At 42.5% G+C, this 18,362-nt stretch overlaps 1 protein-coding gene across 41 annotated transcripts in view; it reads right to left on the bottom strand.

The window, feature by feature from the left end:
* Positions 1 to 14,330, bottom strand: part of PHF3 (PHD finger protein 3) — a 47,729-nt gene extending 33,399 nt beyond the window's left edge. For 3 of the 41 annotated variants that reach the window (XM_083729685.1, XM_083729718.1, XM_083729708.1), the window contains exons 1-2: positions 14,013 to 14,212; positions 565 to 741 (exon numbers count right to left, since the gene is read on the bottom strand). Coding sequence is in view for 13 of the 41 variants with exons in the window: in XM_083729718.1 (XP_083585844.1) it covers positions 565 to 667 (103 nt within the window). In the remaining 28 variants the exon portion in view is untranslated. Of the gene's footprint in view, positions 1 to 564; positions 834 to 13,362 lie in introns of those variants that run through there. The other 38 variants (XM_083729683.1, XM_083729693.1, XM_083729717.1 and 35 more) reach the window with 29 other exon arrangements.
* Positions 14,331 to 18,362: the final 4,032 nt, after the last annotated feature.

Here is an 18,362-nt window from a genome sequence, read left to right as displayed (position 1 = left end):
TGCAAACTATTTAACTATTATTTGCTGATATTTAATTTTATTATTTACTATTATATTACTCAATGCAAGTTGTTTATTTTAAAGTTATGCTTTTATCATGACTTTTTTGTATTGGATAGATTGTTAGGTGTGTGATCTTTGCTGTCTATTTTATTGAATTCTTCAGCTTACAAACTGCCTTGTGTATAGGAATATAGAAAGGCGGTATACAAATTAAAAGTTAAATGAAATGAAAGTACCTCAGTCACATCAAGAGGTACGCTTTCTGAAACGAGTGCAACCTAAAACTGCAATGCTGTGCAAACCAAATCCCTACTGTATTTTAGTAAGATAAACACTATCTGAAAATAATCCTAAGTATTCCTCTCCACAACTTATTTTAAAGCACCTCAATAAATATAATGGTTACCTCAAGTGAAGTGAAGGAAAGCTAGTGGTTTAACCTTAGGCTCCAAGCCATGAAGCAGAGCAGGGGGGAAAGGATTCATGTTTTCAGAGCAAAATGGAACATCACCAGCTTCTGCTCTATTCAAAAGCATATACTTAAAAAATATTAAGATTTACCTGTTGAACAAGGCATCTGGAAATTGGGATCAGTGCTATCCAAAACAGGCAAACAGAACTGAGCACTTGCAGATCCTAGCATAGGGTCCTTATCACTGAGCATGTTCTTCAGCGAATCCTCTAAGACATTTTGACTTGTACTAAAATCCTCACAGACTTCATTCTCCACGTTGGATCCTAGAAATAGGGCATCATCTAAGTGTTCAGTAGGAATTAAATGATTAAATGTATCAACTATATCCATGAAGACTCCTGTGTGTCTTTAATCCCTATAGAAAGACAAGAAAAATACCATAAGAAAAATAAGCTATGAATTATAAAATTACCTAAAAATTAATAATAAATTTGATCTGGCTTTTTACTATTTTGAATACCTCTTCAAAAATTGTTTCTTTCTCTTTTTATTAAAAAACTGTATCTGCTTTATTTAAAATAGTTTTCAACAACAAAAAACTTAGCAGTTTACTTTTAGGTTTGGTAAACTTTATATATGGGTTGAATGCACACATGGTAACCCCAGCCACGGAGGGGGCCATATTTACAGAACAAAAGCACTGTAGTTTCTCCCCACTTGCTAACTTTGCAAACTTTTTTTGAGAAGCCTGAAGTAAAATAATTGTAAAGGGTCTCAGAACATACCCTTGCCCACTGCTTTTCCCTGAAACCCCCTCCTGCACCTCTTTTTCTCTCAGTAAAGTTTCCCAGGTATGGGGTCTCCCACATAAAATGAGAAAAAACTGTGGAGAAAAGAATTGTTATGTGAGCAAAAGCAGCAAGGGAAGAATTAAGTACCTCACACCCACCTGTTTCTATTCCCCTAGAAACAGAAACCCCACCCCTATCTAGCTGCAAGGATCAGTCAAGCTTTGCAGACCCATATTTGCCACCAGAAGTGTACATCAGCCCTAGGTTTACATTAAAAAGTAAAGCATTCAAATCTGGATGATTCTTATTTGATCATCTTGCCAAATAGGCAGCTAATCTTTTTAAATCCCCGCTGAAGTTGACAAAGTTGTATATTAACTTGAAAAAAACTGTAATCTGAAGGGAGAATCAGTATCTCAGATATGTCAAAATCTGCCATCATAATGTGACAGCCATCTTTCAATCTAAAACAAGTTAAGATATGTATTCCTAGATTAATTCAATACATAAAAAATAATATTAAGCCTTATTATAAAAGTTAGAGTAGCTTTTATGAAGCTCTTATCCAAGATAAAACAGTATCAGCACAGACTAACATATCTCTCCAGACATAAGTTGTTGCATTGAAACCAGCCTCAATTCCAAAGATCCTTTTAATATGAAGAGCATATAAAACTCTACCATTTACAGTTATGATAGGCAACTGCAACAAGTCTAAGGAGAGCTCAATTTTAGCAGAGTTTTATGTCTGCATACAGAAACCAGTAAATCCTATGGAAATATACAGGGGATGGATGAACTTCCCCTTATAAACTTCAACTTCAACAGTCAAATCTTCAATTGTTGGGCAAGTTTTTAGAATCTCTGCAAACTAGACTAAAGACTCAAAAGCATCATGGCCACCACACTTTTGGCAAAGCTTCTAAAGCGTTGCCTACTGAAAGAAAGCCATTTTCTAATTAGGTAAATGTGATTACTTCAGGTAATTGTTGCTTTTCAATTTGATTATGCAGAAGTCATAACACTAACTGCATTGTCATAGAACTGCCTGACTGAAGCCACCAACTGTAAGGATTCAATTCAAGTTTAATGAGAGTTTGTTGTGCTTGAGGTCTGCCACAAAAACCTTTGGCAGTAATTATGATATACCACAAGGTACACTGTTGTTTCCTATTATAAGGACGCTAGGAAGCTGTTTCTGTTCACAAGACATTTACAACTTTGGAACCAGCATTGGTTACTTCATCTTGCCTATTTAAAGGGCTACATCCACAAGGCATCACCTGTAAAGGACTCTTATCTGAAACAATGCATCATTGTAAAAATCTTGAAGTCTCTGAATGCTCTAATGAGCATTTGTCTAAGCAGCAGCTTTGTATCTATCTTATATCAGCTCTTGTCTCTGTAGAAGCTGGGTCATTTTTCAAATAGAAGCATTCTGTGTAGTTAGCCGATGTCTGCAAATGGGGGTCTTTGGCAAAAGACACCCCCATTCCCTTATGCTCTCTCTGCCACCAGTATCCATCACTCAACACTCATGGCTAACTCCTAGGAGGAATGGTAACTTCTAGTTGGTAAAATATCAAAGCAATCTTCCAAACTCAAAGAGTGACCAGTCCCTACATTTTTTTATACTGTGCACTACATATTGTGCACTGCAACTGCTATCAATATAAGGAATATTACAGAGAACAAAAAACAAAAATATTATTCTCCACTCAATTTAACATTAGTTAGGTGTCCCAGATCATCTGCAGTCCAGGAGATTCTAAAAGATATGCAAAAGCCTTATGAGGTCCATAATCTTCAAGGTACCATTTGCAAGTTATAGACCCACTAGTGGAGGAGACCCAAGCAGCCCAAGCTCATATGAAGAAGCTATCTCTCAACAATCCTCAGGAAATCACAACAATTCTAGATAATTTCTGCTGTTTTTAAGTGCCTTAAGAACACAAGGATAGTACTGCTGAATCAGACCAAAGGCCTATCTCCAGTGTTCGAAATTAGCAAGGTGCCAGGCACATTTTGTGACTGGCATGGGTCCAACTGCAACCACAATCCGCTACCCACAATCTCTAGATGCCAGGACAGAGCCAGAACACAGCAGAAATGGAACTGCAGTGATGAATATACTTATGCCTCAGTTAATTCTCAATTGCTTAAAAAAAGATGTTACCTTCTCTTTGATTAGAGTGTCTAAGGATTAAAAATACATTTCAAAATGTCAAGGATGAATTGTGAACATTAAATAAGAACCCACCCACGAGTGTGATTCAAAATATTTAAGCCAATATCTGATTTCAAAATCCACCTTTACAGATTCCAAAGTGGAATCTGAATGTCATATTAATTTCAATCTCACTAAAGGGGTCTTGTGCCTTTCAAACCCCAGACAATTTCACTCAACAGGTGATTAAGCAAAACCACAAGTAGTAGGTCACGTTTTCATAACTTCAGTCAGTACCCATGATTTGTGGAGGACTGCACTATGAGTAAGATTTGCCTATGCAGATAATACAGAATATTATCAATGTTGTATCACAATGTATTTCAAGTCAACAAGTTTAATTTCCAAAATTAAGGAAACAACACTTCCAAGCTAAAGTTTCTTCACTTGTTCAGCTGTACTTTAAAACAATACTAGATTGCTCTGCCACTTCCCTTTTAAAAAAGAACACACATCAACACACTGCAACCATAGTTGAAATTTCAGTAATCTCAACCAAAGTAAGTCAGGCTCTTTCATATGGGGCAGTTTCTCTTGATCCTTAGCACACTTGCTTGAAGTAAGTACCATAGAAATAAATTGAATTTCTATGTAAAGAATTCATGCTTTGACCATTGTTCATGCACAACTGAATTGTCTACACTTCCAAAAATTGAGTGCAAACTACCAAATCTGAACAACTTTTAAGGAGCTATGTCCCAACTATGGTATATCCACCTGTGTTGCTTGGGGGTGCAAAAAACAACATGTTTATAAGCCTTCCAGTAGGCTGTAATATAGGGCCACCAAGTTTGGCATGCCTTCCTGAAAGGCTAAAAGAAGCCATGGTGATCATATGAAACACTTCATTTGTCATCAACATAATCAAGCAGGAAATCAAAAGCCGGAATATAAGGATCTATGGCTAGAACAATTCAGTCAAGTGTGCAGTTTCATTTTGTCGTCTTACAAGCTAGCCCAGACAAATGTGCCATACAACCAAGATACTTCTTCCAAACACAGAACAAACAGTTTTCATCTCAAAATGCCTAAAAGCATGCAAACTTGTATGTAGTTTTTAAGGACTGGGATAGTACACATTTTCATTTATTTCAATCAATTTCTATCTCATTCATTATCTAGATCTCAACACACATATTGGTGATTTAAAAGTATGACACCGTGAACCCATCAGAATAAAATAACCATGTTTTTAGAAGTACTTTAAAAAGTACATCTGCTTAACCCTTTTCCAGTCTGATAGTGTATCCCATAAACACTGAGACTTGAACCACTATGTAACTCTAAGGAAAATGAATTCCAAGACTGCAAAGCAGCTACTAAAGACCTCTCTTCAAACCTATGGGGCATCAATTTGGCATATAGATGATACAGTCCAAAAGAGCACTCTACTCTAAAATGTGTATGTTGGGGCAGGAGAAGAGAAATCTTTGAAGTTCTACAGTGAGAAGGGTGCTCCACATGAAAACATGCAAGGTCACAGCACTGGAACAGTACAGGGGAAAACAAGAACAAATTTTTATGGCTGGGGTAGAGAGATGCAACGGAAATGAAACAGATAACACAGCACTGGTACCAACAACAGTAAGAATTTCTTACTTTATTTACAAGCCAAAGTAGATTAAAAGGAAACTCCAGTTAAAGTCAACCTGAATATTATCTGTAAATTAATATAATTAATAATTTCAGATCAATTTAACTGCCATGACCTGCATCCCTTTCTGTTGCTTATTTTGTGCATAATTTCAGTGGCATGGCTATATTGTGGCAACACTTTCCAATACTGTATTTTTTTTCCTGAATCAAAGTACTTTCTCCATCTTAGCTCATTATACACACTACAGAATAAGCAACCAATGCACTGAGGCTGTAATTATATATATATATATATATATATATATATATATGCTTTCGTAGATTTTCACGGGTACAGGAATGCAGGTTTTGGTGTCCTCGGGTGTCTTCCCGTGTAAAAGTTGGGGTGTCTAGGCGACGTTTCGACGAGGTCTCACTCGTCATCTTCAGGCTGGTGCTTTCGGCTTCTTGTTACTGGAACAGAGCGGGATCTCAATGTTTGAGTTCCTATAAATACTGTAGAGGGGGTGTGGTGTCTAGCCTCCAATGTTCTGGGCAGAGAGGAAGTTCCCAGGCTAGTGTGCCTTTTCTTCTTTTGTTCCTTAATTACTTGAGAGATACCTTGAGTGATTTCTTGAGTGATATCCTGAGTACCACTTAGGTGGGTCATTAGGTGTGGATTAGTTGCTAAAGTCTTTGTGTCTTGACCTCTTGAACTATGTGAAGAGTTTTCCTGAGAAGATGGCTGTATTGCACTTAGTTGTGCTTTGGCTTGGCTTCGTGTATAGGGGCGAGCTGTGGTTTTGTGGCTTGTGTCAGCCAGATCTGTGTAGGGATTGCAGGGGGGTGCAGCATCCGGAGGTGCCACCATGGATTGGCTACTGGATGGTGTCAGTAATTCATCTGTGGAGAGGGTCTGGGTTTGGGTCTGGTGTGGTTGATTGGTGTTGGCGTTCTGTGTGCCTCTGGATCTGGTGTCAGTTTTTGTGGGGAGGGCTAATTTCCAGATGTCTGGCAAGCGGGATGTGTCGTCACGCTTGTTCATGTTGTGAGGGTGTTTCTCTATCTCGATGGCTTCCATGATTATTCTCTTGTGGTGATGTTCCGTGTTAAAGAGCAATTTGGAATCTGCAAAATTAATTTCGTGTCCTGTTTCTTTCATGTGTTGGAAAAGAGAGGAAGTTTTTTCTTCTTTTTTGACGGCATTCTTGTGTTCTGCGATACGTGCATTTATTCGTCTGTTTGTTTGTCCAATGTACGTGGCTGGGCAGACTTTGCAGGGTATTTCATAGATCCCTTGGTTTTCCAACTGGATTTTATCCTTGGGGTTTCTGAGGATATTGGCTATTTTTTGGTTGGTGCAAAAGGCTGTTTTGATATTGTGTTTATGGAGGATTTTGCTAATTTTATCTGTAGTGCCTACGAAAGCATATATATATATATATATATATATATGCAGGTTTTGGTGTCCTCGGGTGTCTTCCCGTGTAAAAGTTGGGGTGTCTAGGCGACGTTTCGACGAGGTCTCACTCGTCATCTTCAGGCTGGTGCTTTCGGCTTCTTGTTACTGGAACAGAGCGGGATCTCAATGTTTGAGTTCCTATAAATACTGTAGAGGGGGTGTGGTGTCTAGCCTCCAATGTTCTGGGCAGAGAGGAAGTTCCCAGGCTAGTGTGCCTTTTCTTCTTTTGTTCCTTAATTACTTGAGAGATACCTTGAGTGATTTCTTGAGTGATATCCTGAGTACCACTTAGGTGGGTCATTAGGTGTGGATTAGTTGCTAAAGTCTTTGTGTCTTGACCTCTTGAACTTTGTGAAGAGTTTTCCTGAGAAGATGGCTGTATTGCACTTAGTTGTGCTTTGGCTTGGCTTCGTGTATAGGGGCGAGCTGTGGTTTTGTGGCTTGTGTCAGCCAGATCTGTGTAGGGATTGCAGGGGGGTGCAGCATCCGGAGGTGCCACCATGGATTGGCTACTGGATGGTGTCAGTAATTCATCTGTGGAGAGGGTCTGGGTTTGGGTCTGGTGTGGTTGATTGGTGTTGGCGTTCTGTGTGCCTCTGGATCTGGTGTCAGTTTTTGTGGGGAGGGCTAATTTCCAGATGTCTGGCAAGCGGGATGTGTCGTCACGCTTGTTCATGTTGTGAGGGTGTTTCTCTATCTCGATGGCTTCCATGATTATTCTCTTGTGGTGATGTTCCGTGTTAAAGAGCAATTTGGAATCTGCAAAATTAATTTCGTGTCCTGTTTCTTTCATGTGTTGGAAAAGAGAGGAAGTTTTTTCTTCTTTTTTGACGGCATTCTTGTGTTCTGCGATACGTGCATTTATTCGTCTGTTTGTTTGTCCAATGTACGTGGCTGGGCAGACTTTGCAGGGTATTTCATAGATCCCTTGGTTTTCCAACTGGATTTTATCCTTGGGGTTTCTGAGGATATTGGCTATTTTTTGGTTGGTGCAAAAGGCTGTTTTGATATTGTGTTTATGGAGGATTTTGCTAATTTTATCTGTAGTGCCCTTGATATAAGGAAGGAGGGCCATGCCATTGTTTTCTTCTGTGTCTTGGTTTTTGGGGGGTGTTTCCTTTTGGATTAGCTTCGTAATCCTGTTTTGCTGGTATCCATTGGCAATTAACACATTTGAGAGATTCTGTAACTCAGTTGTCAAGTGGTCTTTGTCAGCCAGGCGTTTGGTTCTGGAGATGAGAGTCTTGGCTACGGAGTTTATTTGTGCAGGGTGGTGGTGTGATTGTGCATGTAAGTAGCGGTTGGTGTGTGTTTTTTTCTGGTAGATAGTGTGTCCTAGGGAGCCATCAGGTTTTTTGTAGATTAGGACGTCAAGGAAGGGAAGTTGGTTGTTGGCTTCTATTTCCATAGTGAATTGTATTTTGGGGTGTAGCCTGGGAACTTCCTCTCTGCCCAGAACATTGGAGGCTAGACACCACACCCCCTCTACAGTATTTATAGGAACTCAAACATTGAGATCCCGCTCTGTTCCAGTAACAAGAAGCCGAAAGCACCAGCCTGAAGATGACGAGTGAGACCTCGTCGAAACGTCGCCTAGACACCCCAACTTTTACACGGGAAGACACCCGAGGACACCAAAACCTGCATTCCTGTACCCGTGAAAATCTACGAAAGCAAATATATATATATATATATATATATGCAGGTTTTGGTGTCCTCGGGTGTCTTCCCGTGTAAAAGTTGGGGTGTCTAGGCGACGTTTCGACGAGGTCTCACTCGTCATCTTCAGGCTGGTGCTTTCGGCTTCTTGTTACTGGAACAGAGCGGGATCTCAATGTTTGAGTTCCTATAAATACTGTAGAGGGGGTGTGGTGTCTAGCCTCCAATGTTCTGGGCAGAGAGGAAGTTCCCAGGCTAGTGTGCCTTTTCTTCTTTTGTTCCTTAATTACTTGAGAGATACCTTGAGTGATTTCTTGAGTGATATCCTGAGTACCACTTAGGTGGGTCATTAGGTGTGGATTAGTTGCTAAAGTCTTTGTGTCTTGACCTCTTGAACTTTGTGAAGAGTTTTCCTGAGAAGATGGCTGTATTGCACTTAGTTGTGCTTTGGCTTGGCTTCGTGTATAGGGGCGAGCTGTGGTTTTGTGGCTTGTGTCAGCCAGATCTGTGTAGGGATTGCAGGGGGGTGCAGCATCCGGAGGTGCCACCATGGATTGGCTACTGGATGGTGTCAGTAATTCATCTGTGGAGAGGGTCTGGGTTTGGGTCTGGTGTGGTTGATTGGTGTTGGCGTTCTGTGTGCCTCTGGATCTGGTGTCAGTTTTTGTGGGGAGGGCTAATTTCCAGATGTCTGGCAAGCGGGATGTGTCGTCACGCTTGTTCATGTTGTGAGGGTGTTTCTCTATCTCGATGGCTTCCATGATTATTCTCTTGTGGTGATGTTCCGTGTTAAAGAGCAATTTGGAATCTGCAAAATTAATTTGATGAACACATCGGACTACCAAGCAAAACTATCAAAGCTACTCCAAGATCCTGCCTACAAACCTATAAAAACAGATCCCACCACCTATCTGGAAAAAACCACCAAATCCAAAATAAAAGCCTCTCCTATCAGTGAAGAAATCCAGCTAAGAATCATCCCCAGAGAAAAATCATCCAGATGCCCCAAACTCTACGGCCTCCCCAAGATACACAAAGAAGGAACACCACTCAGACCAATAGTCAGCTCCATAGGCTCACCTCTACAAAATCTCGCTAAATTTCTCGCCAAGCAACTTCAGCCCTATGCAGAATCCATCTCTTCACACGTACCAAACTCCTTCCAGTTCATAGAAACAATAAAGAAGCAAAACCTACATCCTAATGACCTACTTGTGAGCTTCGATGTTGTATCTCTCTTCACACAAGTGCCCATTAATGAAGCCTTGACAGCTATTCAAAACAAATACAATCCCCCCGAATACATCTTGGACCTGACCAACCACTGCCTAACCAACACGTACTTCATCCACAATGGACAAAGATACAAACAGATAGAAGGAGCACCTATGGGATCACCCCTCTCACCGGTCATCGCAAACCTGTACATGGAACACTTTGAAACCAATGCTTTAGACAAGTCAGAACACAAACCCAAACTTTGGCTCAGATATGTTGACGACACCTTTGTAATTTGGCCACACGGGAAGGAAAAACTGGATAGCTTCCTCACACATCTCAACAACTTACACCCCAAAATACAATTCACTATGGAAATAGAAGCCAACAACCAACTTCCCTTCCTTGACGTCCTAATCTACAAAAAACCTGATGGCTCCCTAGGACACACTATCTACCAGAAAAAAACACACACCAACCGCTACTTACATGCACAATCACACCACCACCCTGCACAAATAAACTCCGTAGCCAAGACTCTCATCTCCAGAACCAAACGCCTGGCTGACAAAGACCACTTGACAACTGAGTTACAGAATCTCTCAAATGTGTTAATTGCCAATGGATACCAGCAAAACAGGATTACGAAGCTAATCCAAAAGGAAACACCCCCCAAAAACCAAGACACAGAAGAAAACAATGGCATGGCCCTCCTTCCTTATATCAAGGGCACTACAGATAAAATTAGCAAAATCCTCCATAAACACAATATCAAAACAGCCTTTTGCACCAACCAAAAAATAGCCAATATCCTCAGAAACCCCAAGGATAAAATCCAGTTGGAAAACCAAGGGATCTATGAAATACCCTGCAAAGTCTGCCCAGCCACGTACATTGGACAAACAAACAGACGAATAAATGCACGTATCGCAGAACACAAGAATGCCGTCAAAAAAGAAGAAAAAACTTCCTCTCTTTTCCAACACATGAAAGAAACAGGACACGAAATTAATTTTGCAGATTCCAAATTGCTCTTTAACACGGAACATCACCACAAGAGAATAATCATGGAAGCCATCGAGATAGAGAAACACCCTCACAACATGAACAAGCGTGACGACACATCCCGCTTGCCAGACATCTGGAAATTAGCCCTCCCCACAAAAACTGACACCAGATCCAGAGGCACACAGAACGCCAACACCAATCAACCACACCAGACCCAAACCCAGACCCTCTCCACAGATGAATTACTGACACCATCCAGTAGCCAATCCATGGTGGCACCTCCGGATGCTGCACCCCCCTGCAATCCCTACACAGATCTGGCTGACACAAGCCACAAAACCACAGCTCGCCCCTATACACGAAGCCAAGCCAAAGCACAACTAAGTGCAATACAGCCATCTTCTCAGGAAAACTCTTCACAAAGTTCAAGAGGTCAAGACACAAAGACTTTAGCAACTAATCCACACCTAATGACCCACCTAAGTGGTACTCAGGATATCACTCAAGAAATCACTCAAGGTATCTCTCAAGTAATTAAGGAACAAAAGAAGAAAAGGCACACTAGCCTGGGAACTTCCTCTCTGCCCAGAACATTGGAGGCTAGACACCACACCCCCTCTACAGTATTTATAGGAACTCAAACATTGAGATCCCGCTCTGTTCCAGTAACAAGAAGCCGAAAGCACCAGCCTGAAGATGACGAGTGAGACCTCGTCGAAACGTCGCCTAGACACCCCAACTTTTACACGGGAAGACACCCGAGGACACCAAAACCTGCATTCCTGTACCCGTGAAAATCTACGAAAGCATATATATATATATATATATACACACTGTGTATATATATATATCTCTCTCACACACACACCCCTACTGGCTACTGAGAGATCACAAAACAGAGATCACAAAACACACAAGTGCTATGGATGCACTCAGCAATGTGCAGCAGTAACATTTCTCATGCCCAACTATAATTCATCCTTGTGCTTTAATTTTAATTCCTGAGAAGTTTCCCCTTCTGGCCACAGATCACACAAGACATAAAATTACCATTTACAAGGTGGAACTACGGCTTCTGTAAATCCCCCCCCCCCCAAATTGGTAGGGCTCCTCAATAAACACAACTGGTCTGGGCTGTTTAAGACCTGAACATGTGATAGCTATAACTGCATAATAACAAATTATCTGTAGCATTTGATCACAGAGGAAGTTGATGAGGAACAAGATGGAAAGTTGAGGGGCGGGGGGGTCTGCAGCCTTTTCACAGCATGTCTGAATGCTGCAACCAAACCAATTCTCCATATCATTAGATGGATCAGTCTGTTTTAGGCTTCCCTAAAAACCTTGCTCTTAATGTAACCATAAACCAGCAACATTAAAACACATAATACATCAATGAAGAACTACATCATGAACTAGTGCTAAAAGTTATTGTAAAGCAAGTCTGAAAAACTGAAGGAAGTCAGATTAGCCTCAACCAGGGCCAGGGCCTTTTCAACACTGGCTCTGGCCTGGTGGAACGCTCTGTCTCATGAGACCAGGGCCATGCGGGATCTGCTTTCTTTCCGCAGGGCCTGTAAGAGTTGTTCCACCTGGCGTTTGGCTTGGAATCAGCCTGATTCCCTCCCCTTCTTTCCTTTTCCTTCTGTAATGGAATCCCTTTTTTAGGACTTCCCTGGCTTTTCTGGCCCATGTAGGACCAGTCTGGATAGTCGGCCTTGGTGAAGATTTGACGTTTTCTCCCCCCAAACAGTTTTTAATCTGGGCTTCCACTGAAATGAGGCTGCATTTTAAGTAGTATTTTAATCAATTGTTTTTGTACCTGATGTTAGCCGCCCTGAGCCCGGTCTTGGCCGGGGAGGGTGGGGTATAAATAAAATTAAATAAATAAAATAAATAATAAATAAAAATGTTATACTATAAAAGCGTATCTTACATTTGGTGAAAGATTTTTAAGTGGCTGAGCAATTCTCAAACTTACACTTTAAAAGTATAAAAATCTAATCATTCTTGAGAAGGTTCTAAATATGCACATTTCAAGTTGAAAGGCCAGAAATGCTTAGAATGCAATCAGTAAGAAATATCAGCGAAAACATCCAAGGTTTGTTAGAGAAGCTAATCTGCAGGTGAATAAGAAAAAGACATCAACGTATAGACCATGCTACTGTAGCAAATTCAAAAACCATCAGGAACGAGCATATGAGCAGCTGATCAGTGTGAGTGGGGTGAAGATAGGCTTGAGTAATGTAATAAAAAGTCAGGTTGAACACTGACTACTGGCTGAACACTACTGGCTGAACACTCTGAACACTTGGGAATGTGCAGAGTGTTTTGGAGCAAAGCAAAGGTAAGGGTGTATACGCAAGAACATTTGTTGCCAATTAGTTATTCACCAACCCTTATTTTCTCTACCTTTTCAATGCATGCTTAGGTGTAAAGTGTGATAATGCAAGTCCAAGTGGTCCTGAAGAACAGTAGTTATTCTGGACCAACACACATACACTGCACAAGCATGTTGATAAATAACCATCACCAGAGGAATGAAATCTGCAGGGTGAACACAGAGATGGAGATACACCAGATTTGGAGAATCTGTGTCCCTCCGAATGTTACTACACTACAACTCCCTTCATCCCTGGCCTGGACATCTGACCATGTTTGCTAGGGCCGATGGGGGCTGGAGTCAAACAACATCCAAGGAAGCACAGCTTCTCCATCCTTACTCTACACATGAGAGTTAAGTTCTATGGAGCTCAAGGGGGCTTACTTCTTCTGACTTACAGCACTTTTCTGTGTGACAGCATTTTAGTTGTCTGATCTGCCCTGCTGCATTTTAAAGCTATTATGACTGGGTCTTATGCTTGCATGACCGCTGGGAACCACCACCCCTTCTCCCTCAACCCCCAAGCACAATATAGCTAACTAATGATTGGCAGTTTAACAGATACTTTAATAAACAATTCTACACTTAAAAAAAAAGAGGCCGAAATCCTAAAACACTTACCAAGGAGGAAGTCTCATTGGACTCGCTTGGCCTTACTGCTGAGTAAACCACCATGGCTTAAAAAATGGCTAGCTAAGACTGTTAAACTGGGGGGGGGCAGGGGAAAATCGGGATGAATTAGCAGCCCCCAAAGGGAGCAGCGAAGTGGGATTCGGAACAGAAGAGAAAGGGATGGGGAAGCTGTGCCACAGGCCCTCCAAGGGGAGCACGAGGGGCCCTTGCTCCTGGGGGAAGCCTGACAGGGAGCGCACGAGGGAGGGGGCGGGGTCAGGAGAAGAGGCAGCCCCCCCCCGGCGTGGAGGGGGGGGGGAAGGCGGTGGTTAAAACAGAATGCAAGAAGACCCGGATGACGGGGGGTTCGGGCGGAGGCTCGTTCGTGGAGGTGGGGGGGGGGGTTAGTGCTGCACGCGCGAGGCCGGATCCGTTCACTACGAATAGTAACCCCCCACCCTCAGCCCCCGCCGCGCGAAGCTTCCCAACTAGGCCGCGCTCCTGACCCCCTCTCCTAACGCCACCGCCGCCGCCCAGAGATTATATTTACCTGCCTCGGCTAGGGGCACGCGCTCCCTCTCTTGGCCGGCTACTGGGTTTTTTTTTCCCCTCTCCCCCCCCCCCGCTCCTTTTTCTTCCCTCCCCCTCCCTTCTCTTACGTTTCTCTTCTTGCTCCGCAGCCCCAGGCCGGGGAGGAGGGATGAGGGGGGGAGGAGGAGGAGGAGGAGGGAAGGAAGGAAGGAAGGCTGGCTGGCTGCTGTGCGGAAGTGGAAAGGGCACGCGGAGGGGGTGGGAGTTGGAAGTGGGCGGAGACAAGAACGGACGGGCGGGACTGCTTCGCCTGGCTAAAGGGGGAAAGAAATACAGTACTACTCCCCCCCCCGCCACTCCCGTCCTGCAGGTGGTCTCTCCCGTTCGTGGGCCGGCTTGGCCGCGTGCCTCACTTGAAAGCGTCCGGTAGTGAGAGCCGGAGGCCGAGGTCACGTGACGGCGCTCTTTTACCCTGCGCGTGGCTTTGCGCGTGCGCTTTGGACGCTTGCCTTCCATCTCCCGTAATAAATAAACATACAGTATTTCGAGTTTTCTGAGCGTGGGACGGTTAATTTGTTTTGTTTCTTCTTTTCCTCTTGCGTACAGACTTGTGCTGCTGACTGTTGTTGCTGAATAATATCTTCCTCTCGTGCGACCCTCTCCCCCGCGTTTCACTTTTCTTAACGTTTACGGTGCACCACCTAACGCACGTTTTACTCGGAAGTAAACCCTACTTAGCTCAATGGGATTTGCTTCCCGGCAAATGCCTGCGGGGTGGCAGCCTGAAGAGCCTTTCGCTATGACATGGAGCTTGTACACGCAAAAGGCCTCCTAAGGAAATTCATTTGTGTGCCGCCTCCACCCCTACCCCCCTCCTTTTATGTATTTTAAATAAATATGTTTGAAAGAGAATGTTATAACCATCGAAATAGGGGCATAGCTGTACTTCTCTGTGTGCTGCTAGCTTTAAGATGGCCTATCACTTAATTTGAAGGTGCTGGCTGAAGTGCAGGATTTTTGATTTTTAAAAATTGGAGATAAATTGAAAATAGCTTAGAGGTGCTAAGGCTCAAATAGTACACAGAAAATCACACGCTTAGCTCTCCCTAAATCCCAGAGGCCTGTGGGGACTGCTGTTACTAATAGTGCAATTCAAAACATGTTTACTCAGAAGTAAATTCCTCTGAGGCCTACTTAACAACAGCAAAACACACATCTGGGTGAGATGATAAAATTTCCCCTGCACTGCATAACTATAAGTGAGGGAGTGCATGGAAAAGAAAATCAATTCAAGTACAAAGATAACATATCAAGCAGACAGCTAACCTAATACCTATGATCTCCCTAGTATCTAGTTTTCTATTTGCATGGACTTTTAATTTTACAATACAGCTACATTCCATCATGTAGTTAAGTGCTGTGATCCAAAAACAAATTTCAGAGAGGTTTGTATTTTGCCACACAAAGCTTTTTGTTGTTGTTTAGTCGTATCCAACTCTTCGTGACCCCATGGACCAGAGCACGCCAGGCACTCCTGTCTTCCACTGCCTCCCACAGTTTGGTCAAACTCATGTTCGTAGCTTCGAGAACACTGCCCAACCATCTCGTCTTCTGTCGTCCCCTTCTCCTTGTGCCCTCCATCGTTCCTAACATCAGGGTCTTTCCCAGGGAGTCTTCTCTTCTCATGAGGTGGCCAAAGTATTGGAACCTCAGCTTTACGATCTGTCCTTCTAGTGAGCACTCAGGGCTGATTTCCTTTAGAATGGATAGGTTTGATCTTCTTGCCGTCCATGGGACTCTCAAGAGTCTCCTCCAGCACCATAATTCAAAAGCATCAATTCTTCGGCGATCAGCCTTCTTTACGGTCCAGCTCTCACTTCTATACATCACTACTGGGAAAACCATAGCTTTAACTATACGGACCTTTGTTGGCAAGGTGATGTCTCTGCTTTTTAGGATGCTGTCTAGGTTTATCATTGCTCTTTCTCCCAAGAAGCAGGCACAAAGCTTGGTGATACCTTGAAGACTTAACACATGTGGCTAAGGCCTTTGTGAACCAGAGCATCTGACAAAGTGGGCTGTGGTCCCCAAAAATCTAATCCAGGAGCAGTTTCACCAATTTGTGGGCAAATTCATTGGCTGATTGTGAACTAGTGCCTGAGTCTTCTAAGAATTATTCCCCAATGAAAGAATAGCTTCTGATGTAATGGTGTCACATGGGGAACGTCTGTAACATCCAAAAAGAAACTTTTACATCTGTTCAGCAAAGAGTTACAGAGGCTTTGTTTTGTGGGTGGCAAAGATGCATAGAGACTTAGAATTGTAGGTTTTCTACTCTTTCTTCTGATACTGTTTTATGGTGATATTTATGTCTTTGTTATATCTGTACATTATTATTAATTTGAGGGGGACAGGACACGCCTCCCGCAATAATCTCTACATTCGTGAAGGGTTAGAATTTGAGCAAACACATACATTTGTGAAGCTGTAAACCAGTGAGGGCCTTTCCATATATGTGAGGGTAAAGTGGAGGGGCAAAACTTTATTGTAAAAGATGGATTCTCATTTATATCCATCATTTGTTCAAGTCAATGCATTCTATAAGAAATGAATAACCACAAGCAACACACTGTTGGGACACTACTACTTGTCTGTAAGTAAAGTCCGCAAGAATTCATTTAACCTGGTCTTGCAGTTTAGTCAGACATTGATCCCAAGTAAGCAAGCATAGGCCTTCAACTATACATTTCAGTAAACAAACAATTCAATAGTGGTTGATGTGGTTTGTGTCCTTGTTTCTGTGATTATTCCAGTAGCTGTGTTCTCTTAAAGATATACATCCACATTAGTAACAAGAGCAGGGGTTGAAATTGCACACGAGAGAAAGAGTTTTAACACAATTCTTTGCATATTTTCTATGAAGTGAGTTCCATTGTTTCCAGGGGGTTTGCTACAAGGTAAACATGTATAGGATTGCATCCTAAATTATTATGACAGTTCTAGGACTAACTTCCACTGCCAGATTAAGAATTTGAGGATCAAGGCGACAGCCTTCAACAGGAACTTTCTAATACAAAATTGAGCTCAGGACATAGCAGGAAAAATTTGGTACATGTTACCAAATAAGGACCAAGCTGGAAATATTTGCAACAGATTTACTCAGGATTTCCCCAGTAAAGAGAATGCAACAGTCTACTATGCCAGTTTAAAAGCCCCAGTATCTCAGAATACAGTCATTGTTTCCTTATCACAAGATACAAATTGGAGAAATGTTCACAGTTGAAGGACTTCACTTTGTGCTCTGTTAGTACTTTGTCCATTAACATGGCAATCCCCGCAAATGATATACTTTTTTACTGTTTTGAATACATACATAAGTCATACATATACAGTTATACCTCGGGTTGAAGTAGCTTCCGGATAAGTATTTTTGGGTTGCGCACTGCGGTGACCCGGAAGTAACGGAGCACGTTACTTCCGGGTTTCGCCGCTCGCTCATGCACAGACGGTCAAAATGACGACGTGCATGCACAGAAGCAGCGAATCGCAACCCGGAACAGATCCCGTTTGCATCCAGAGGTACCACTATATAAGTTTAATTGTAGGCCACCCTTCCATAGTTCAAACCATGCTGAAAAAATTACATAATTACAAACATAACAAAAGTAGTCATACACAATAAAATACATCAAAAAGCATACAACCAAAAAGAAAATACAGAGATACCTCCGGTTGCAGACAGGATCCGTTGCAGAAGTCCAGTCGGATTGCAAGATTTCTGCAACCTGAGAAGCGCTTCTGAGGATCTGTGTCTGGGCTGAGCAATGGGGGTAGAGACGCTCCTTCAGGTATACCAGACCGACACGGTTTAGGGCTTTAAAGGTCAGCACCAACACTTTGAATTGTGCTCAGAAACGTACTAGGAGCCAGTCAAGATCCTTTAGGACCGGTGTTATATAGTCCCATGCCCAGTCAGTCACCTGTCTAGCTGCCGCATTCTGGAATAGTTGTAGTTTCTGAGTCACCTTCAAAGGTAGCACCACATAGAGTGCACTGCAGTAGTCCATGTGGGAGATAACCAGGGCATGCACCACTCCGGTGAGACAGTCTGCGGACAGGTAGGGTCTCAGCCTGCATACCAGATGGAGCTGGTAGACAGCTGCCCTGGACACAGAACTGACCTGTGCCTCCATGGACAGCTGAGAGTCCCAAATGACTCCCAGGCTGCGCATCTGGTCTTTCAGGGGCAATTGTAACGTACTGTGCTAGATGCCGTACAGTTTTTAATTGTATTTTATAACTTCTTTTTTCCTTATATATTTTATTGCATTACAATTTGAATTCCATAGAATGCATGTGACAGTCATTTAGATATTTGAAGATGGCTATCGTATCTCCTCAGTCTCCTATTGTCCAGGCTAAATGTACCCAGCTCCTTCTACTGTTCCTCATAAAACTTAGTTTCCAGACCCTCCTCT

The sequence above is a fragment of the Podarcis gaigeae genome, assembly GCF_964106915.1.
Source record: "Podarcis gaigeae genome assembly, chromosome: 3".
Lineage (NCBI taxonomy): Eukaryota > Metazoa > Chordata > Lepidosauria > Squamata > Lacertidae > Podarcis > Podarcis gaigeae.
This window is presented reverse-complemented; position numbering and strand designations above follow the sequence as displayed.